We start from the raw sequence: 22,760 nt of genomic DNA, 5'->3' as shown, positions 1-22,760 counted from the left end.
CATGAAACGTTAAATGCAGACACGGTGGTGAATATTCACGTATATATTCATCAGAAGCCATATGCGAGTTTATTGTTGGCAATTTTTAAGTGAAGCAAGGAGCCGTAGAATGACATACTTGAAAATCTAACCTTAAAATTGTAATGAAATAGCATAAGATTTATGGATTTTAAAATTAATTTATCATTTTGAAATTAGGTGTTTCCACATCTGAGGCAATGGAGCATCGGAGAGAGCCAATTGAAGTCTTGTCAGCCGCTCTAGAAGAGCTGAGGAAGGTGGCCATCGACCCAAGCAAAACTGATGGTAGGAGGGGCGTGTTGTTGGAATGACACTGGTCGCGAAATAATCGTAACTAGTTTTGAGAAAAAAGTGGAGGAGTTTGGGTGCAGGTTTGCCTTGTCCTAAGCCTTTGTTAAGAGTTTCCAAAGCTAATATCATCTGTGACTTTTAAGAGGAAACATTAACATCCGTTTTTGATGTGAATGGTCAAAATACAAGCAGTGGAAGCCATTTTGCTCCTTGAGACCATTCTGCCGTTTAACCAGGGTTGCCAACTTTCTAACTGCCAAATAAGGGACAAAAGGTGACGTCACCGCCCGCGCCCCACTTGACCTCACCCAGCCAATGGCCACGTGCTCCCACTCCACCAATGGCAGCCACCCAAGACGGGAGGCGGGTTGCTACGCAACCTCCGTTTGGCGAACACACTCAGCCCTGCTCCCCGAACACACTCCGTTAGCCTACACTGTCCTGGCCTACAGCGGCCCCCGGGCCTACAGCGCTCCCCGGGCCTTATACGGGACAAGGGTAGTCCCATATGTGACAAACCAATTTAGCCCAAAGTACGGGATGTCACAGCTAATACGGGACAGTTGGCAACCTTACATTTAACACATCAAGAGTGATCTGATTGTAACCTCCGATCTGCATTCCTATTGATCCTTGGTAACATTCTTTCACCTCTTTGCTTATCAGGACTCCTCCTCTGGTGTAAAAATATTTAATAATTTTGAGGAAGAGAGTTCTGAAGACCTATGACCTCTGAGAGGACAAAATGTCCTCATTTGTTTTAAATAGTTGACCACTTGTTTTTCAACTGTGATCCTTAGTTCCAGATATATCCACAAGACGATTTATCTGCCCATCTATCCCGTTGTTACCCCTCAGAACATTGTATGGTTCAGTTGTAATCTCTCTCTCCCCCCCCCCCCCCCCCCCCCCCAACTCCAGTAGATCCAATCCTAGCCTATCCAACTTTTCCTCATAAGACTGTTCTCATTACAAATATTATTCTGGTAAAACCTCTCCCTACTGCTTCAAAAGCGCTTAACATCCATTCTTAGTTAAGCAGAACAACAAGTGGGGGGCCAAGGAACAAGCCTCACTTAGCAAAACCTCAGCACTTTATCTCTCTACATCATCGTCTATATCTCTCGTTTCCCTTTCCCCAGACTGGTCCCCATTGTCCCCAACAATTCCCCAGTTCAAGTAGTCCCCACCAATTCCCCATTGTTTCATACTGATGTAGGCGGCTAGGACGCGAGGAGATTCAGCCAGAGAGTTGAGCAATTGCAGGCTGTCGAATGATGTGGGGAGATCGAAACAAGCCCCTTTGCCCACAGAACTCTGGAAACTGAAAATGACAAACTGCAGATCCTGGAACTAGAGTGATACAGTATGGAACCAGGCCCTTCAGCCCAAAGCCCACACCGGCCAACATGTCCCAGCCACTTCAGTACTATCTGTCTGAAATAAAAACAGAAAATGGTGGAAACCAAGTCCGGCAGAATTTGTGGAAAGAGAAACTAGTTAATGTGTAGGAAAGAACGGCAGATGCTGGTTTAAATCGAAGGTAGACACAAAAAGCTGAAGTAACTCTGGAGGGAAGGAATGGGTCACCTTTTGGGTAAAGACCCTTCTTCAGACTGATGTTAATTAAGAAACAGAGATAATGCTCCATATTGATGAATGACTAAACCCTTGGCTCCAATTTTGCCAGCTGTCCATTTTTCATATAGTTTCAGGTAGTCTCCAAACCCTTCTGCAAGAAATGAGAAACGGAAAAAATATTGTTTTTGTTTTAAACTAAAGCAGGAACACTTTTTAAGAATGAGAACAATGAAAGCAAACACGCAAGCCTTTCCTTGCCCATATCCCCCTGTAAATCACCAGTTGGTTGAATGGTTAGTAGATCCTGCACCGTCAAACCCAGCAGCGAGAGAAGGCCGTGTGGCCTACTTGAAGATAGACACAAAAGACTGGAGCAACTCAGCGGGTCAGGCAGCATCTCTGCAGAGAAGGAATGGGTGACGTTTCGGGTCGAGACCCTTCTTCAGACTACTTGCTGGGCCAAGGGGCAGAGCACAGCTTGCAAATGGCTGGGGGAATCCTGGATTTACCAGTTTAGTTTAGAGATACAGCGCGGAAACAGGCCCTTTCGGCCCACCAGGTCCGCGCCGACCAGCGATCCCCGCACATTAACACTATCCTACACCAAGCCAATTAACCTACAAACCTGTACGCCTTTGGAGTGTGGGAGGAAACCGAAGATCTCGGAGAAAACCAACGCAGGTCATGGGGAGAACGTACAATCTCCGTACAGATGGTTATGGGAGATTTCAACATGCAGGTAGACTGGGAAAATCAGGTTGGAAATGGACCCCAGGAAAGAGAGTTTGTAGAGTGCCTTCGAGATGGATTCTTAGAACAGCTTGTACTGGAGCCTACCAGGGAGAAGGCAATACTGGATTTAGTGTTGTGTAATGATCCTGATCTGATAAGGGGACTAGAGGTAAAAGAGCCATTAGGAGGCAGTGATCACAACATGATAAGTTTTACTCTGCAAATGGAAAGGCAGAAGGGAAAATCGGAAGTGTCGGTATTACAGTATAGCAAAGGGGATTACAGAGGCATGAGGCAGGAGCTGGCCAAAATTGACTGGAAGGAGGCCCTAGCAGGGAAGACGGTAGAACAGCAATGGCAGGTATTCCTGGGAATAATGCAGAGGTTGCAGGATCAATTTATCTCAAAGAGGCGGAAAGACTCTAAGGGGAGTAAGAGACACCTGTGGCTGACGAGGGAAGTCAAGGACAGCATAAAAATTAAGGAGAGCAAGTATAACATAGCAAAGAAGAGTGGGAAGACAGAGGATTGGGACTCTTTTAAAGAGCAACAAAAGTTAACTAAAAAGGCAATACGGGGAGAAAAGATGAGGTACGAGGGTAAACTAGCCAATAATATAAAGGAGGATAGCAAAAGTTTTTTTAGGTACGTGAAGAGGAAAAAAATAGTCAAGGCAAATGTGGGTCCCTTGAAGACAGAAGCAGGGGAATTTATTATGGGGAACAAAGAAATGGCAGACGAGTTAAACCGTTACTTTGGATCTGTGTTTACTGAGGAGGATACACACAATCTCCCAAATGTTCTAGGGGCCGGAGAACCTAGGGTGATGGAGGAACTGAAGTAAATCAACATTAGGCAGGAAATGGTTTTGGGTGGACTGATGGGACTGAAGGCTGATAAATCCCCAGGGCCTGATGGTCTGCATCCCAGGGTACTTAAGGAGGTGGCTCTAGAAATAGTGGAAGCATTGGAGATAATTTTTCAATGTTCTATAGATTCAGGATCAGTTCCTGTGGATTGGAGGATAGCAAATGTTATCCCACTTTTTAAGAAAGGAGGGAGAGAGAAAACGGGTAATTATAGACCAGTTAGTCTGACATCAGTGGTGGGGAAGATGCTGGAGTCAATTATAAAAGACGAAATAGCTGAGCATTTGGATAGCAGTAACAGGATCATTCCGAGTCAGCATGGATTTACGAAGGGGAAATCATGCTTGACAAATCTACTGGAATTTTTTGAGGATGTAACTAGGAAAATTGACAGGGGAGAGTCAGTGGATGTGGTGTACCTCGACTTTCAGAAAGCCTTCGACAAGGTCCCACATAGGAGATTAGTGGGCAAAATTAGAGCACATGGTATTGGGGGTAGGGTACTGACATGGATAGAAAATTGGTTGACAGACAGAAAGCAAAGAGTGGGGATAAATGGGTCCCTTTCGGAATGGCAGGCAGTGACCAGTGGGGTACCGCAAGGTACGGTGCTGGGGCCCCAGCTATTTACGATATACATTAATGACTTAGACGAAGGGATTAAAAGTACCATTAGCAAATTTGCAGATGATACTAAGCTGGGGGGTAGTGTGAATTGTGAGGAAGATGCAGTAAGGCTGCAGGGTGACTTGGACAGGTTATGTGAGTGGGCGGATACATGGCAGATGCAGTTTAATGTAGATAAGTGTGAGGTTATTCACTTTGGAAGTAAGAATAGAAAGGCAGATTATTATCTGAATGGTGTCAAGTTAGGAAGAGGGGATGTTCAACGAGATCTGGGTGTCCTAGTGCATCAGTCACTGAAAGGAAGCATGCAGGTACAGCAGGCAGTGAAGAAAGCCAATGGAATGTTGGCCTTCGTAACAAGAGGAGTTGAGTATAGGAGCAAAGAGGTCCTTCTACAGTTGTACCGGGCCCTGGTGAGACCGCACCTGGAGTACTGTGTGCAGTTTTGGTCTCCAAATTTGAGGAAGGATATTCTTGCTATTGAGGGCGTGCAGCGTAGGTTCACTAGGTTGATTCCCGGAATGGCGGGACTGTCGTATGTTGAAAGGCTGGAGCAATTAGGTTGTATACACTGGAATTTAGAAAGATGAGGGGGGATCTTATTGAAACATATAAGATAATTAGGGGATTGGACACATTAGAGGCAGGAAACATGTTCCCAATGTTGGGGGAGTCCAGAACAAGGGGCCACAGTTTAAGAATAAGGGGTAGGCCATTTAGAACGGAGATGAGGAAGAACCTTTTCAGTCAGAGAGTGGTGAAGGTGTGGAATTCTCTGCCTCAGAAGGCAGTGGAGGCCAGTTCGTTGGATGCTTTCAAGAGAGAGCTGGATAGAGCTCTTAAGGATAGTGGAGTGAGGGGGTATGGGGAGAAGGCAGGAACGGGGTACTGATTGAGAGTGATCAGCCATGATCGCATTGAATGGCGGTGCTGGCTCGAAGGGCTGAATGGCCTACTCCTGCACCTATTGTCTATTGTCTATTGACAGCACCCTTGGTCGGGATCGAACCCGGGTCTCCGGCGCTGCATTCGCTGTAAGGCAGCATCTCAATTACTGTGCCGACAGTATTTAACAGTAATGTTGGGTCAGTGTCTGCCCCCCTTCAGCTGAAAGTGGATTTTGTACATTTGTTTGTGTTGAAGACGTGAAATCTCTTCCAGTTGTTGCTGCTCAGATTGCTGTAATCGGTGGACAATTGAAAACTATGATAGACGATGAAGACGGTGGCACTGCGATGGATAAACCACTCCAACTGGACACTGTTGCGGATAGACTGGGGCCTCTGGAATTGGAGGTGAGTTTTCTTTTGGTTTTGATTTTAAATATTTGGTTCAGTATTTGTGAACCATACTAGATGGGTGTGTGCACACTTTCTGGGTGTGTCTTTGTGTACAAGAGAGAAATCGTTTAACCTCAGAGCTTTTATTCTGCTATAACTTCTCAGATAACGTAGTTATTCAGTCATTTCATTTGTTTAACTGTTCAATTGTTTCATCTGGGCTCTGCCTGTACTCGAGATTCCATACTGCTTTGATCAGGCTTTTGTGCTTATCTGATTTTTATTTTGCCACTCCTTCAAAATATAAAGTAGTTGAGAAAACAAAGTTTAGTTTCAGATGGACCACGTAAACACGCCCTTTGGTCCACCAAGTCCGCACTGACCAGCGATCCCCGCACTGTAACACTGCCCTACAAACACTAGGGACAATTTTGTCTTTGGAGTGTGGGAGGAAACTGAAGATCTCGGAGAAAACCCAGGCAGGTCATGGGGTTGAACGTACAAACTCCATACAGACTCCTGAAGTTTAGTTTAGTTTCGAGATACAGCGCAGAAACAGGCCCTTTCGGCCCACTGGGTACACGCCAACCAGCGATCCCCGCGCATTAACAATATCCAACACCCACTAGGGACAATTTTTACATTTACCAAGCCAATTAATCTAGAAACCTGTACGTCTTTGGAGTGTGGGAGGAAACTGAAGATCTCGGAGAAAACCCACGCAGGTCACGGGGAGAACGTACGAACTCTGTACAGACAGCGCCCGTAGTCAGGATCGAACCCGGGTCTCCGGCGCTGCAAGGCAGCAACTCTACCGCTGTGCCGCCCGAAAGCTGAGGAGAAATTTGAAATGAAGCAGCAAGCTGGCGTGCCTTCCTTGCCCCCAGCACCCATGCCTAACTGTGACGTAAAAGGAATCTGTCTCCCTTGGTTTATAATCTAACTTTTGTCTCTCTGGTTCTTTCAGTTTCGTTCCCAGATCAGTTTTTAACACATTTGACCATCTGAAGTGAGAGTGGACCCAAAATGCTGGAATAACTCAGTGGATCAGGCAGAAGAGGAATAGGTGGCGTTTCGGGTTGACATCCATCTTCAACCCGAAACGTCACCCATTCCTTCTCTCCAGAGATGCTGCCTGACCCGCTGAGTTACTCCAGCATTTTGTGTCTGCAGCCTGCAAGTGATAGGTGGATACAGGTGAGGGGGGGGGGGAGGGGAGAGAGGGATGATAGGAAGATGAGTGGGCAAACTAAATTTAATCTGCCTGCATACGATCATCATCCCTCCATTCCCAGCAGATCCAAGTGCCTCTTAGTCACCACTGTTGTATCTATGGCAACTAAGAACTGCAGATGCTGGTTAATACATAGAATGCTGGAGTAACTCAGCAGGTCAAGCAGCAACCCTGGAGAACATGGATTGGTGACATTCAGAGTTGAGAATGGCCTGTTTCAGTGTTATATGATTCTGAGAGTCTTAATCAAACATGGGGAGTAGTTGCTGCAGAGGAGTGGGAAAGGATTGCGGACTGATCAGTGAGATCACAGCGCCAAAGTTCAATCCCGGGATCGATCCCAACTACGGGTGCTGTCTGTACGGAGTTTGTACGTTCTCCCCGTGACCTGCGTGGGTTTTCTCCGAGGCCTTCGGTCTCCTCCCACACTCCAAAGATGTACAGGTTTGTAGGTTAATTGACTTGGTATAAATGTAAATTATCCCTAGTGGGTTTAGGATCGTGTTGATCTACGATAGCGGGGAGCACTCATCGGCGCGGACCCGGTGGGCCGAAAGACTTGTTTCCGCGCTGCATCTCAAAACTAAAACAAAACAGAACATGAACACAGTGGCCTGTTTTTATTCTGTTTGATTTTTTTTATTTTCCTTATAAGTTATCCTGTTGGTGTCAATACCCATTTTATCTGAGTGTACCAATGTAGATAAAACCGTTACCTCCATGGAAATCTGACTCTATGATTTAAAAATCTGTAACAAAGTGCTGGAGTAATGCAGCAGGTCATGCAGCAGGTCAGGCAGCACCTCTGGAGAACATGGACAGGTGGCGTTTCAGGTTAGCGTCCTTCATCAGAAGATGGTACGTATCTAATGTTCTCCAGAGATGCTGCTTGACCCACTGGATTACTCCAGCACTTTGGGTTTTTTTGTTTTTTTTGTAAACCGGCATTTGCAGTTTGTTGTGTATTCATTGGGGAAAAAAATACATGATTAGTTCTGTCGATGGGCGGCACGGTGGCGCAGCGGTAGAGTTGCTGCCTTACAGCGAATCCCGACTACGGGTGCTGCCTGTACGGAGTTTGTACGTTCCCTCTGTGACCTGCGTGGATTTTCTCCGAGATCTTCGGTTTCCTCCCACACTCCAAAGACGTACAGGTTTGTAGGTTAATTGGCTTTGTAAAGGTAAAAATTGTCCCTAGTGTGTAGTGTTAATGTGCGGGGATCGCTGGTCGGCGCGGACCCGGTGGGCCGAAGGGCCTGTTTCCGTGCTGTATCTCAAAACTAAACTAAACTGAAATGGGAGCATAAATGCTAACTGTCATGTACTTTCATAACACATCGAGACAGCGCTGGAGAAAAAATCTAATTCAGCCTATGTGTAATAATGTTTATATTTACAGGTCAGAGACCTTCTGTTGAAGAGTTTTTGTCAGACCTTTCTCGTCGCTTCAAGCTTCAACCCACCGCAGAGGTGAGCAATTGTCGTGCATTTAGGGAAGAGCTCAAGTTATTTGTACGACAGGAAAATGCCCTTTATAATACACATTAGAAAATGGGCTGGAAATTGGTCTCTGTGTCTGGCAAAACCTGTTGCCTTACACTTGGACCAGAAATCTATTCATTGACTTTAGTTTATTATTGTCCCATGGACCGAGGTGCAGTGAAAAGCTTTTGTTTGTGTGCTATCTAGTGAAAGAAAAGATTGAGGGCGGTCACGGTGGCACAGCGGTAGAGTTGGTGTGGTAGAGTTGGTGATATATCTGGGCTGACACTACGCTCCTATAAAACACTGATGGTGTGGCGGCTCCCGAGGGGGGCCGACCGGAGGCCGTGTCAATTAATCGCCTCAAGCCAGCGCACTTGGACATTGACCAGCCGGTGCGGGTTGCACAGCCTCGGCCGCGCGGGCGCCCCCCTTTACAAGTGCCTCCAACACCGCACCCGCCGATCCCCTCATCTCGACCGGTATTTGTACCCCCTTCTCCGCCCCCGTTTGTCCCTCCAGCAGTGCCCCCGCCAGCCCCCCCGGTTGTCCCTTCAGCTGAGCCCCCGCCAGACCCCCCGTCGGACGGGTACCGTACACGGTTCGGTCGACTAGTGCGACCACCGGTGCGCTTCGTGCCTCTGGTTCTGGGGGGGGGTCCTGTGGCGGCTCCCGAGGGTCGGGCCATACCACTCACGACCCCTCGGCACGGGAATGGGTCGAGCCAAGGAGGCGGACTTCGGCCGGGAGTATAAAGGTCAAGGACCGCATGACTCTCATCCCCTTTTGGAGTTCCAGAGATACAGTAAACACGCTTTCGTTAACCTTGCCTACTTGTCGTGTTATATTGTAAGAATCTTTCTAATGATGTGTTAACCAGAGGACCTGGGGGTCATGTGATCCTTTGGAAATCTCCATTCCAGAGTTTAGTTTAGAGATACAGTATGGAAACAGGCCCTTCGGCCCACCGAGTCCGCACCTACCAGCGATCCCCGCACTTTAACATTGTCCTACGCAAACGGGGGACAATTTACATTTATTCCAAGCGAATTAACCTACAAACCTGTACGCCTTGGAGTGTGGGAGGAAACCGAAGACCTCAGACAAAACCCTGGCAGGTCACGGGGAGAACGTACGAACTCCGTACAGACAGCACCCGTAGTCTGGATCGAACCCGAATCTCTGGCGCGGTGAGGCAGCAACTCTACCTCTGGGCCACCGTGCCACTCGTAGAGTGCCGTGGAGAGTGCACCACTGAATATTTTCAAGGCCAAAACAGACAAATTTGTTATGTGTGGGGAGTCAAGTCCAAGGGGAGCGGGATAGTGGAGCTGAGGTCATGCTCAGATCAGCCGTGATCCGAGTGAATACTACGTACGACAGGCTTTTCTTTATATTCTCACGTTCAAGCAGTACTTGCATAAAACTAATTTCAGATGCTCCTCAACCTACGATGCTTCAACTTGCGATATCTCGACTTTACGACAGTATAAACGCTGGGCAACGGCAGCGAGCCTCCGCTCGCCTCCGCTCACGTGATCAGTTGTATTTAATGCATTTTCGACTTACGGTATTTTCGGTTTACGATGGGTTTATCGCAACGTAAGGTAAGTTGAGGAGCACCTGTATCTGGTTACTGTGACTTTTTTTTGTACAAATTAGTGGTTCTTCTCCGAATCAAAATGGGATGCAAACCTCATTGGTTGCCTAGGCCGCTCAGTTCAGTTGAGTTTATTGTCACGTGTACCGAGGTACAGTGAAAAACATTTTGTTGCGTGCTAACCTGTCAGCAGAAAGACAATACATGATTACAATCGACCCATTCACAGTGTATGGGTACACGATAAAGGGAATCGCATTTAGTGATAAGGGAATAACGTTGAGCCCTTCACTTTGAGAGACCTGCAGAACTGCAGTTCACCTTTCAGAGGCTGACAGCCCTTCATTATTGTAAATGTTGACCACTTTTAAGTGGGCGGCTCGGTGGCGCAGCGGTAGAGTTGCGACCTTACAGTGAATGCAGCGCCGGAGACCCGGGTTCAATCCCGACTACGGGTGCTGTCTGTACAGAGTTTGTACGTTCTCTCCGTGACCTGCGTGGGTTTTCTCTGAGATCTTCGGTTTCCTCCCACACTCCAAAGACGTACAGGTTTGTAGGTTAATTGGCTTGGTAAATGTAAAAATTGTCCCTAGTGGGTGTAGGATAGTGTTAATGTGCGGGGATCGCTGGTCGGCGCGGACCCGGTGGGCCGAAAGGGCCTGTTTCCGCGCTGTGTCTCTAAACTAAAAAAAAGTAATCGATGTATAACTTTGTTTTTACAGGCAAGGAGAATGGGCCTCTTTGTTTGTGAAAATGTTGTGTGGACATAGAAGATTGCTGTGTGCTGTTCTTCTCCGAGTCCTGCACCTCACCAGTTCCCAGGTAAGAGGACGGCACACAGGAAATACTCAAAGTCTCTGAATGAAGAAAGGAGATTCACTATTTTCTTGCTGGGGAAGCAATGAAATATTTTTCTTTCCTGGCGTTCATAAAGAACAAGTCGGAATAAAAAGATAGACCCAAAAAGCTGGAGTAACCCAGCGGGTCAGAAACACCTCTGGAGAAAAGGAATAGGTGACAGTGGAGGCCAATTCCCTGAATGCATTCAAGATAGAGCTCTTAAGGATAGCGGAGTCAGGGGGTACGGGGAGAAGGCAGGAACGGGGTACTGATTGAGAATGATCAGCCATGATCACATTGAATGGCGGTACTGGCTCGAAGGGCCGAATGGCCTCCTCCTGCACCTATTGTCTATTGTCTATTGTGACGTTTTGGGTCGAGACCCTTCTTCAGATCCTGAATTCAGATCAGGGTTCTTCAGATCCTGAAGAAGGGTCTCGACCCGAAACGTCACCTATTCCTTTTTCTCCAGAGGTGTTTCTGACCCGCTGATTTACTCCAGCTTTTTGGGTCTGTCTCTGGTTTAAACCAGCATCTATCTGCAGTTCCTTCCTATACAAGTGGTTCTGAGATGTTGAAAAGTATAATGGCACTTGTGGCTTAATGTTTACATTGCCACTTAAAGTAAATTCTACCTGAGTGCTCTGGAGATGTTATTGGCCTGGATTCAATTGGGTAACGACAGCAAAGTTACAAACACCTCTCCATAAAATTGAAGGCAGATTCAGAACTTTGTCACTGGTGAGTCCAGAAATGTGAAATCTGCCGTGAGCACTTTGCCATTCACTGGGCTGCTTGGTGCACTTTGGTACCCTATGACGTTCACTGTGGGCGTGCAAACACCAAATGGACATCCTAAACTTGTGTTCTACCCTCACAATGACATATATACCCTGTCCTTGAAGAGTAAGAAAATAACTGCAGGTGCTGGTACAAATCGAAGGTATTTATTCACAAAATGCTGGGGTAACTCAGCAGGTCAGGCTGCATCTCAGGAGAGAAGGAATGGGTGACGTTTCTGGTCGAGACCCTTCTTCAGACTGATGTCAGGGGGGCGGGACAAAGGAAGGATATAGGTGGAGACAGGAAGATAGAGGGAGAACTGGGGAGGGGGAGGGGAAGAGAGGGACAGAGGAACAATCTAAAGTTGGAGAAGTCAATGTTCATACCACTGGGCTGCAAGCTGCCCTGGCGAAATATAAGGTGCTGTTCCGAGCTGCCCCTTGAAGAGGATCAAGGTATCTTCACCCCTTCAACAGGATGAAAAGAAATGACCACTTCATTTAAGTATTTAGCAATTTTTTTTTAAAATGGTGGGTAGGTGATTATTGGTCTGGAACACCTGTACTAATCAAGAATCTATTCTTTAAAAATATCCACTGACGGCCTCCACAGCCTTCTGTGGAAAATAATTCCATTGATTCACCACCCTCTAACGAAAGAAATTCCACCTCATCTCCGTTCCAAAGGAACGTCCTTTAATTCTGAGGCTGTGACCTCTGGTCCTAGACTCTCCCACTAGTGGAAACATCATCATCATCATCTCATCCACTTTATCCAAACCAATTTGGATGAGAATGTGGAAGGCATTCTTAGTGAAATTACCGATGACAGGTAGGTAGTGAAGATGTTTATTCAGGATCTTGATCAGCTGGGCTGAGGAATATCAAATGGAGTGTAATTCAGAAAAGTGTGAGGTGTTGCATTTGGGGTGTCAAACCAAACGATTGGAGGGTAGCTAATGTTTTCCCACTTTGTAAGAAAGGATGGAGAGAGAAAACGGGAAATTATAGACCAGTTAGTCTGACATCAGTGGTGGGGAAGATGCTGGAGTTGATTATAAAAGACGAAATTGCGGAGCATTTGGGTAGCAGTAACAGGATCGTTCCGGGTCAGTATGGATTTACGAATGGGAAATCATGCTTGACTAATCTTCTGGAATTTTCTGAGGATGTAACTAGGAAAATTAACAGGGGAGAGCCGGTGGATGTTGTGTACCTGGACTTTCAGAAAGCCTTCGACAAGGTCCCACATAGGAGATTAGTGTGCAAAATTAGAGCACATGGTATTGGGGGTAGGGTACCGAAGGGCCGAATGGCCTACTCCTGCACCTATTGTCTATTGAGACCTTAATGATGAACCCTGAGCAGAGTTGCAGAGCAGACGGATCAAGGAGTACAGCTACACAGTTCCCTGAAAATGGCAGAATGGTGAGGAAACCTTTTGGTGCTTTGGCCTCCTTCATTCTGGGAATTGAGAATAGAAGTTGGTACATTAAGTTGCAATTGTACAATGAGGCCGTACTTGGAGTATTGTTCAGTTTTGTTACTCTGCTTTAGTTTAGTTTAGAGATACAGCGCGGAAACAGGCCCTTTCGTCCCACCGGGTCCGTGCCGACCAGCGATTCCTGCACACTAACACTATCCTACACACACTAGGGACAATTTTTACATTTACCAAGCCAATTAACCTACAAACCTATGTGTCTTTGGAGTGTGGGAGGAAACCAAGTTCTCGGAGAAAACCCACGCGGTCACGGGGAGAACGTACAAACACCGTACAGGCAGTACCATAGTCGGGATGAAACCCGGGTCTCCGGCGCTGCATTCGCTGTAAGGCAGCAACTCTACCGCTGCGCCACCGTGACCGCCCTTTCCCCTGTAGTAGAGATGCCATAACCCTGGAGAGGCTGCGGAGAAGTTTCACGATGATGTTGCTAGGATTTGAGAGCCTGGACTGTAGAGAGGGTGGGAAGGCCAGAACTTTATTCCCTCAGAGCAGGAGGCTGAGGGGTGACCTCGTGACATACACAGCTTTCTTCCCAAGGCAGGGGATCAAGAATTGGAGGGACCAGGTTTAAAATGAGACAGGAAAGATTGAATAGGAACCTGTGTGTGTGTGGAATGAGCTATCAGAAGCCTGTTACATTGCAATATGATTCTGCATCTATCAATCCAACTGTTTCTTAAACCTCTCCAAAAGTTTTTTGATATCTCTCATTGCTTTGATCTCATTTTTAAATATGTTTCAAGACTTTAATTATTTTAACCCAAATAGCTCTCTTGTTTTTGCTTTGAATGTATTTGAAACATGCTGAAGAATCCAGGTATTTTTTGACCAGTGGGTTATAGATAGAGATAGATTAATACAGTGGATACAGGCTCTTCGGCCCAACTCGCCCACACCGGCCAACAATGTCCCAGCTACCCTAGTCCATTTGCCCGCGCTTGGTCCATAACCCTCCAAAGCTGTCCTATCCATGTACCTGTCCAACTGTTTCTTAAACGATGGGATATACTGGAATTTGGAAGGATGAGAGGGGATCTTATCGAAACGTATAAGATTATTAAGGGGTTGGACACGTTAGAGGCAGGAAACATTTTCCCAATGTTGGGGGAGTCCAGAACCAGGGGCCACAGTTTAAGAATAAGGGGTAGGCCTTTTAGAACGGAGATGAGGAAAAACTTTTTCAGTCAGAGAGTTGTGAATTTGTGGAATTCTCTGCCTCAGAAGGCAGTGGAGGCCAATTCTCTGAATGCATTCAAGAGAGAGCTAGATAGAGCTCTTAAGGATAGCAGAGTCAGGGGGTATGGGGAGAAGGCAGGAACTGGGTTCTGATTGAGAATGATCAGCCATGATCACATTGAATGGCGGTGCTGGCTCGAAGGGCCGAATGGCCTACTCCTGTACCTATTGTCTATTGTCTATTGGGATAGTCCCAGCCTCAACCACCTCTGGCAGCTTGTTCCATACACCCACCCTCCCACTGTGTGAAAAGGTTACCCCTCGGATTCCTATTCAATCTTTTCCCCTTCACCTTGAACCCATGTCCTCTGGTCCTCGATCCCCCCTACTCTGAATTTTTTATCACGTTTTGTGCGGTCTAGGTTTAGCCACTTCATGTGATACCCTCCACAGCAGGGCTGTGTTGTGGCAGCTCCCCCCAGATCTATCTGCATCGGCAGGATCACCTGCGTTCTGATTCATATTATTATTGTTGTTAGCAACACATTGAAGCGTGCCCACAATCTGCCCTGTGTGGCCTGAGTAAGATCGCCTATTGTTCCTCGGTGCTTAATCATTTTGAGAAAGGGCAGCACGGTGGCGCAGCGGTAGAGTTGCTGCCTTACAGCGAATGCAGCGCCCGAGACCCGGGTTCCATCCCGACCTCGGGCGCCGTCTGTACGGAGTTTGTACGTTCTCCCCGTGACCTGCGTGGGTTTTCTCCAAGATCTTCGGTTTCCTCCCACATTCCAAAGACGTACAGGTATGTAGGTTAATTGGCTTTGTAATGGTAAAAATTGTCCCTAGTGTGTGCGGGATAGTGTTAATATGCGGGGATCGCTGGTCGGCGCGGATCCGGTGGGCCGAAGGGCCTGTTTCCGTGCTGCATCTCTAAACTAAAAAAAACCCTGTTTTTAGTAATGATTGAGTTAGGATTGCTAGCTATCCTTGGGAATGCAGATCTTTCTGTGGAATTGAAACCTGCTTTCTTTGTGTCCAGGCCTCTTCTCTTAGTGATGCCCATGTTTTGGGACTGGCTGGCTTCACGCTTCACATTCACATCTTGAGGATCTCCCTTTCAGTAGAGAGCTTGCAGTCAGCTGGGAAAGAGGAAGTGTCATTTGTTGGTCACCTAAACCAGTACCTGGTGTGTCGAACTGGGGAATCTTCCACGTTTTGCCTAAGGTAAGTGTAGAGCGTGTGCTGTGCAGATGCAGGCCAGATGGAAAGGGTCGGACACTAAGACCGATGAAGGAAGAGAAAACAATGGAACATAGAAACATAGAAAACGTAGAAACATAGAAAATAGGTGCAGGAGTAGGCCATTCGGCCCTTCGAGCCTGCACCGCCATTCAATATGATCATGGCTGATCATCCAACTCAGTATCCCGTACCTGCCTTCTCTCCATACCCCCTGATCCCTTTAGCCACAAGGGCCACATCTAACTCCCTCTTAAATATAGCCAATGAACTAGCCTCAACTACCTTCTGTGGCAGAGAATTCCACAGATTCACCACTCTCTGTGTGAAAAAAACCTTTCTCATCTCGGTCCTAAAAGACTTCCCCCTTATCCTTAAACTGTGACCCCCTTGTTCTGGACTTCCCTAACATCGGGAACCATCTTCCTGCATCTAGCCTGTCCAACTCCTTAAGAATTTTGTAAGTTTCTATAAGATCCCCCTCAATCTTCTAAATTCCAGCGAGTACAAGCCGAGTCTATCCAGTCTTTCTTCATATGAAAGTCCTGCCATCCCAGGAATCAACCTGGTGAACCTTCTCTGTACTCCCTCTATGGCAAGAATGTCTTTCCTCAGATTAGGAGACCAAAATTGTGCGCAATACTCCAGGTGTGGTCTCACCAATGCCCTGTACAACTGCAGCAGAACCTCCCTGCTCCTATACTCAAATCCCCTCGCTATGAATGCCAACATACCATTCGCTTTCTTCACTGCCTGCTGCACCTGCATGCCTACTTTCAATGACTGGTGTGGCACGACACCCAGGTCTCATTGCATCTCCCCTTCTCCTAATCGGCCACCATTCAGGTAATACCTAATCGGCCACCATTTAGAACAAACTAAATGGGCACCATGTACTCCTGGGAAACATTTACTCCCAGCATCACCGGCATGAGTTCACAGTGTGTATCATCTACAAAATGCACTGGAGTTGCTTTCCTGGATTACCAGCACCTCCCAAACCTGAGGGAATGAATGAATACTTTATTGTTACATGTGGCACTTCTGCGAGCAAAGTTGGGCCCCATTTCTGAGGAAGGATGTGCTGGCTCTGGAGAGGGCCCAGAGGAGTTTACACGAATGATTCCAGGAATGAGTGGGTTAGCATATGATGAGCACTGGGCCTGTACTCGCTGGAGTTTAGAAGGTTGAGGGGGAACCTCATTGAAACTTACAGAATAATGGAAGGCATAGATAGAGTGGATGTGGAGAGGATGTTTCCACTGGTGGGAGAGTCTAGGACCAGAGGTCACAGCCTCAGAATTAAAGGGCGCTCTTTTAGAAAGGAGGTGAGGAGGAACTTCTTTCGTCAGAGGGTAGTTAAACTGTGGAATTCATTGCCACAGAGGGCTGTGGAGGCCAAGTCAGTGGATATTTTTGAGGCAGAGATGGATAGATTCTTGATTAGAACGGGTGTCAAGGGTTATGGGGTGAAGGCAGGAAAATGGGATTAGGAGGCAGAGATCAGCCATGATTGAATGGCGGAGTGGACTCGATGGGCCGAATGGCCTAATTCTACTCTGATAACGTGACGGGTCACAGTGATATTCTTTGTTTGGCGTAGCCGAGGTATGCAAAGAGTCGCCACATAAAGGGCGCCGACAAAGTATCCCGGGTCCGGTTCCCCCACGCCGGCTTCTCTGTGGCCTCCGTCGTTAAGAAAGATGAGCAGCAAGCTTTGTGGGATCGCCACCACGGGCAGGTTCCCCCTCCAAGTTGCTCGTTAGCCTGATCTGGACATGTATTGTTGGTCCCCAATTGCCACCCCAACAGCACTGCGCTTGCCCACAATGCCTCATGACGGTGACCTCTAGTTAGGAAGTAATAATAAAATAGGTCTGGGCCTGAAACATCACCCATCTCTTCTCTCCAGCGAATGCTGCCTGTCCCGCTGAGTTACTCCAGCACTTTGTGTCTATCTTCAGTAATATTAAATGCTGTCTTTGCCAGCAGTGTCCACCTTAAATACCTTAAATAAAAACAATATTTGTGTATAAATCAAATTTTGATTCCATCTGAGAAATGCAATGACCTTGGATCTCAGATCATCTTTTCTACAGACTCGTATGAAAGTGCAGCAGATAGTTTTCGTGCAAAACATAAAGTGCTGGAGGAATGGAGTGGGTCGGGCAGCATCTGTGGAGGGAATGAACAGGCAACGTTTCTTTAGACATTAGAGACACAGTGGGAAACAGGCCCTTCAGCCCACTGACCAACAATCACCTGTACGCTGACAATGTCCTTCACACTAGGGGCAATTGAACATTTTTAACCGAAGTCCATTAACCGACAAACCTGGATGTCTGGAATGTGGGAGGAAACCGGAGCACCTGGAGAAAACCCACAGGGTGAACGCACAAACTCCGTACAGACAGCACCCGCAGTCAGGATTGAACCCGGGTCCCTGGCGCCAGGAGGCAGCAACTCTCCCGCTGTGCTGCCCTAGCCAGGATCCTTCTTCTGACTAAAAGTCTGAAGAAGGATCTCGACCTGAAACGTCACCCATTCCTTCTCTCCCGAGATGCTGCCCGACCCGCTGAGTTACTCCAGCGTTTTGTGTCCACCTTCGATTTAAACCAGCATCTGCAGTATTTTTTCCTACCCTTCTTCTGACTGATGGGGTCGGGGCTAAAAGCTTTAAAAAATGGAGGCGGGGGTGGAACAAGGCCTGGCAAGTGATGCACAGGTGCGGATGAGGGGAGGTTTTGATTGGATTTTATGATGTCTCTCTGTATCTTATCGCTCGATGCCGGGAGTGTATGCATGAGAAAATCTTTGCCCTGTGTCCCTTTCTCGTCTGTGAACACATGTGTTTTCTCTCTGGCAGGTTTTGTACGGCGGCTGTGGCTTATGCAGCCTGCTTATCCTCGTCATCCTCCTCCTCCTCGTCAGCACTTGATATCGCAGAACAGTTTGTTCCTCCTGTGTTCATGCAAAAGGTGAAGTATTTTGTCATCACTCGAGTCGATTGCTTTGGCCAACTTTACAAATCAATAACTCTCATCTTCTAATTGGAAGTTCTAATTCGGCCCTTGACAACAATGGGAGGATCAAATTCCTCTCAGTCTGAGGAAGGGTGACAATAGACCATAGGTGCAGGAGGAGGCCATTCGGCCCTTCGAGCCAGCACCACCATTCAATGTGATCATGGCTGATCATTCTCAATCAGTACCCCGATCCTGCCTTCTCCCCATACCCCCTGACTCCACGTCCTCACCTTTCACCCCACCAGCCTCTGCATCCAACACGTTATTCTCTGACATTTCCATCACCTCCCACGTGATCCCACCACCAGCCTCCTGCAGAGTCCACTCCCTTGGTTTACTCATCCCTTCCCACCCATCCTCCCTCTCCCCAAGTACCTTCCCCTGCCACCACACAGTCACGGGTGCTGCAGCGGTAGCGTTACTGCCTCACGGCGCCAGAGACACGGGTACGATCCTAACCACGGGTACTGTATGTGTGGGGCTTGTACGTTCTCCCTGTGACTGCGTGGGTTTCCTCCGGGTATTCCGGTTTCCTCCCACATTCCAAAGATGTGCAGGTTTGTACGTTAATTGGCTTCGGTAAAAAAAAATAAAAAATTGTGTAGGTTCGTGCACTGGGTGATTGCTGGTGGGCACAGACTCGGTGGGCCGAAGGGATTGTTTCGGTGCTGTATCTCCGAAGTCTAATGTCACAGGAGATGTAAAACCGGATTAGACACAAAATGCTGGAGTAACCCAGTGAGACAGGCAGCATCTCTGGAGATAAGGAATGGGTGACTTTTCGGGTCAAGACCCTTCTTCAGACTCTAACCATGTTAACTCCTCTTCTCATTCTCAATCGGACCTTTCTGTCCTGGGCGTCCTCCATTGCTAAAGTGAGGCCACACGCACATTGGAGGAGCTACACCTCTTATTGCGCTTGGGCAGCTGACAACCGAATGATAGGAGCAATTAATTCTCCAACTTTAGGTAACTACCCCTTCTTTCCCCCTTTCTCTCACCCCCCACCCCCCCTCCCTTGGTCCCTTACCTGGACTTGCACTTAATTCTCCCCACCCCCCTCCACTTTCACCTATGTTCCTTCCTCCAGCATCACAATCTGCAATCCTTTTGTCTTACACCTTCTGTCTTTTCATCTTTGGCTTATGGTTGGACAAAGGCCAATCAAACCCCCCCCCCCTCGCTGGTATCCACCTATTACTCGGCCTGCTTGTCCTGCCCCTCCTCACTCGCAATCAGTAGGACTTAGATATTGGCATTAATATTATTAGTTTAGTTTAGAGATACAGCGCGGAAACAGGCCCTTCGGCCCACTGGTTCCGTGCCGACCAGCGATCCCCGCACACTAACACTATCCTATACCCACCAGGGACAATTTTTACATTTACCATGTCATTTAACCTACAAACTTGTACGTTTTTGGAATGTGGGAGGAAACCGAAGATCTCGGAGAAAACCCACGCAGGTCACGGGGTGAATGTACAAACTCCATACAGCCAGCACCCGTAGTCAGGATGGAACCCGGGTCTCCGGCGCTGCATTCGCTGTCAGGCAGCAACTCTACCGCTGCACCACCATGGCTGCATGTACTGAGATACAGTGGAAAAACATTGTTTTGTGTGATATCCAGGAAAATCGGATCATATATCAGTACATCAGGTAGTGGAATAGAGAAAATAAGCAGAATTTAGTGTCATCACTACAGAGAAAGTGCAGATTTTTTTTAAAGTGCATGGGGCCACAGCGAGGTAGATTGGAAGATTATGAACTTATCCTCAGCACGTGAGAATCTGATAACATTGGGAAAGAAGCTGCTTTTGACTCTGGTGGTGCAATGTTTCAAGTGTTTGTACTTTCTGCCCGACTGGAGAGGGGAGAAGAGAGAGTGACCAGGGTGCGCGTGGTTCGTGATTACGTTGGTTGTTTTTGCGAGTCATTGGGAAGTGCGGATGGAGTCGATGGTGGGGAGGGATGGAGGGGGGAGGATTATTGCATGATGGACTGGCAGTACTGGAAAAACGAATGTCGGGAATGGAAACAGGAATTGGCCAAGCAACCTTCACCACAAACAGGAAGGTCATGGCTGACCTTTGACCTGGCACCACTTCCCTGCGCTAACTCCATCAATCCCAAAATATCCATTGGAAAGTTGTTGGTGGTATTTAAGGCTCGTCACACAATGAGTAATTCACTGATTACAGCAGTCCCAAGTCCATCTGCTGTGTTTGTTATGTAGTGAGTAAGTCCTTTGCTTGTTTTACTGCTAAATCTATCAAAGTTGCACTAGTGAGGCTAATTTCTATTTTCCCCACTGCTCATCTGACAATAATTCATTGATCTCTGCTATTACTGCACCTGTGTTCAGTTTAGTTTATTGTCACGTGTACCGAGGTACAGTGAAAAGCTTTTGTTGCGTGCTATCCAGACAGCAGAAAGACAATAAGTGATTACAATCGCGCCATTTACGGTGTAAATTACATGATAAGGGAATAACGTCTAGTGCAAGGTAAAGCCAGCAAAGTCCGATCAAGGATAGTCCGAGGGTCATCAAAGAGGTAGAAAGTATTTCAGCACTGCTCTCTGGTTGTGGTAGGATGGTTCAGTTGCCTGATAACAGCTGGGAAGAATCTGGATCTGTGCGATTTCACACTTCTATACCTTTTGCCTGATGGGAGAGGGGAGAAGAGGGAGTGGCCAGGGTGCGACTCGTCCTTGATTATGCTGCTGGCCTTGCCGAGGCAGCGTGAGGTATAAATGGAGTCAATGGAAGGGAGATTGGTTTGTGTGATGGTCTGGGCTGCGTCCACAATTCGCTGCAATTTCTTGCGGTCTTGGATGGAGCTGTTCCCAAACCAAGCTGTGATGCATCCCGATAAAATGCTTTCTATGGTGCATCTGTAGAAGTTGGTGAGAGTTGTAGGGGACATGCTGAAGTTCCTAAGCCTTCCAAGGTAGTGGAGGCGTTGGTGTGCTTTCTTGGTCGTTGCTTCAATACGGGTGGCCCAGGAGAGGTTGTTGGTGATTTTGATTCCTTGGAATTTGAACTTTTCAATCATCTCTACTTCAGCACCGTCAATGCAGACTGGCGTACGTGCACCGCTTCAACATTGGTAATGGTTCTCTGGTAATGATAACTGCGAGTGCTCATAACCCCAATGTTGGTCCTGGTGCCACAACAGGTCTTTGTTCACCACGACACGAGAGACTGCAGATGCAGGAATCTTGATCGAAAAACAAATTACTACAGGAACTTAGTGGGTTCGGCTAAAAGGTCCCGTCCTGAAATGCCATCTGTTTGTTTCCCCCCACTATGGTTGCCAACTGTCCCGTATTATCCAGGACATCCCGTATTTTGGGCTAAATTGGTTTGTCCCGTACGGGACCGCCCTTGTCCCGTATTCGGCCCGCGGGCCGCTGTCGGCTGGGACACTGTAGACTAACGGAGTGCGTTTGGGGAGTGGGGCCGAGTGTGTTCGCCTGACGGAGGTTGCGTACAACACGCCTCCCGGCCCGGGCGGCCGCCATTGGTGGAGCGGGAGCACATGGCCGCTGGCTGGGTGAGGTCACGTGGGGCGCGGGGCGGTGACGTCACCTTGCCCCGTATTTGGGAGTGAGACAGTTGGCAATCATGTCCCCCACAGATGCTGCCTGAGCCACTGAGTTCCTCCAGCGGTTTGTTTGTTGTACATGTATAATTGTCTTTGTTTTGTTTATTTAGCTGCAATATGTAATTCCACGACTGATTCCACAGTCCCGTCGAGAGCATGAAGTGGCGGTGGACTCTCCCTGGACTAATCTTGTTGGTCTTCATTTAAACTGGACTGCGGCAGCACTCTCACTATTTAAACACCACACATTCAAGGAGCTTTCACAAATGAAACATTTCCAGGTAACTCTTGCATGTAGCTTTTCAGATTGCCTTTCACTCTATATAGAACGTAGAATAGTACCGCACAGGAGAGACACAAAAAGCTGAAGTAACTCAGCAGGTCAGTCAGCATCACTGGAGAAAAGGAATAGGTGACGTTTCGAGACTAGACCCTTCTTCTGTCGGACGTTTTTGCGTCTATCTTCGGTTTAAACTAGCATCTGCAGTTCCTTCCTACACAGTACAGCACAGGGACAGGCCCTTCGGCCCACAATATTTGTGGCGAACATGATGCCAAGTTAAATTGATCTCATTTGCCTGCACATGATCCATACCCCACTTAGATTTACCAATCCAAAAGCCTCTTAAATTCCACTTTTGTATCTGCCTCCACCACCACCCCTGGCAATACTTTCCAGGCCCCCACTACTCTCTGTGTAAAGAGAAACTTGCCCCGTACATCTCCACTAAACGTTCCCCCTCTCACCTTATAGCTATGCCCTCTAATGTTGGGCATTTCCACCCTCGGAAAAAAGGTTCTGACTGTCTACCCTGTCTATGCCTCTCATCATTTTATATACTTCGGTCAGGTCTCACCTCAATCT

At 47.5% G+C, this 22,760-nt stretch overlaps 1 protein-coding gene across 1 annotated transcript in view; it reads left to right on the top strand.

Moving 5' to 3' along the window:
- Positions 1-22,760, top strand: part of fanca (FA complementation group A) — a 119,890-nt gene that overhangs the window by 61,376 nt on the left and 35,754 nt on the right. The window contains exons 22-28 of the mRNA XM_078400856.1: positions 199-306; positions 5,283-5,416; positions 8,035-8,105; positions 10,440-10,539; positions 15,062-15,246; positions 18,128-18,239; positions 22,006-22,176. Coding sequence (XP_078256982.1) covers positions 199-306; positions 5,283-5,416; positions 8,035-8,105; positions 10,440-10,539; positions 15,062-15,246; positions 18,128-18,239; positions 22,006-22,176 — 881 coding nt within the window. The remainder of the gene's footprint in view (positions 1-198; positions 307-5,282; positions 5,417-8,034; positions 8,106-10,439; positions 10,540-15,061; positions 15,247-18,127; positions 18,240-22,005; positions 22,177-22,760) is intronic.

This window comes from Rhinoraja longicauda, chromosome 6, assembly GCF_053455715.1.
Source record: "Rhinoraja longicauda isolate Sanriku21f chromosome 6, sRhiLon1.1, whole genome shotgun sequence".
In the NCBI taxonomy this organism is placed as follows: domain Eukaryota; kingdom Metazoa; phylum Chordata; class Chondrichthyes; order Rajiformes; family Arhynchobatidae; genus Rhinoraja; species Rhinoraja longicauda.
Note: the sequence above shows the minus strand (reverse complement) of the source record. Positions and strands in the feature narration are given on the sequence as shown.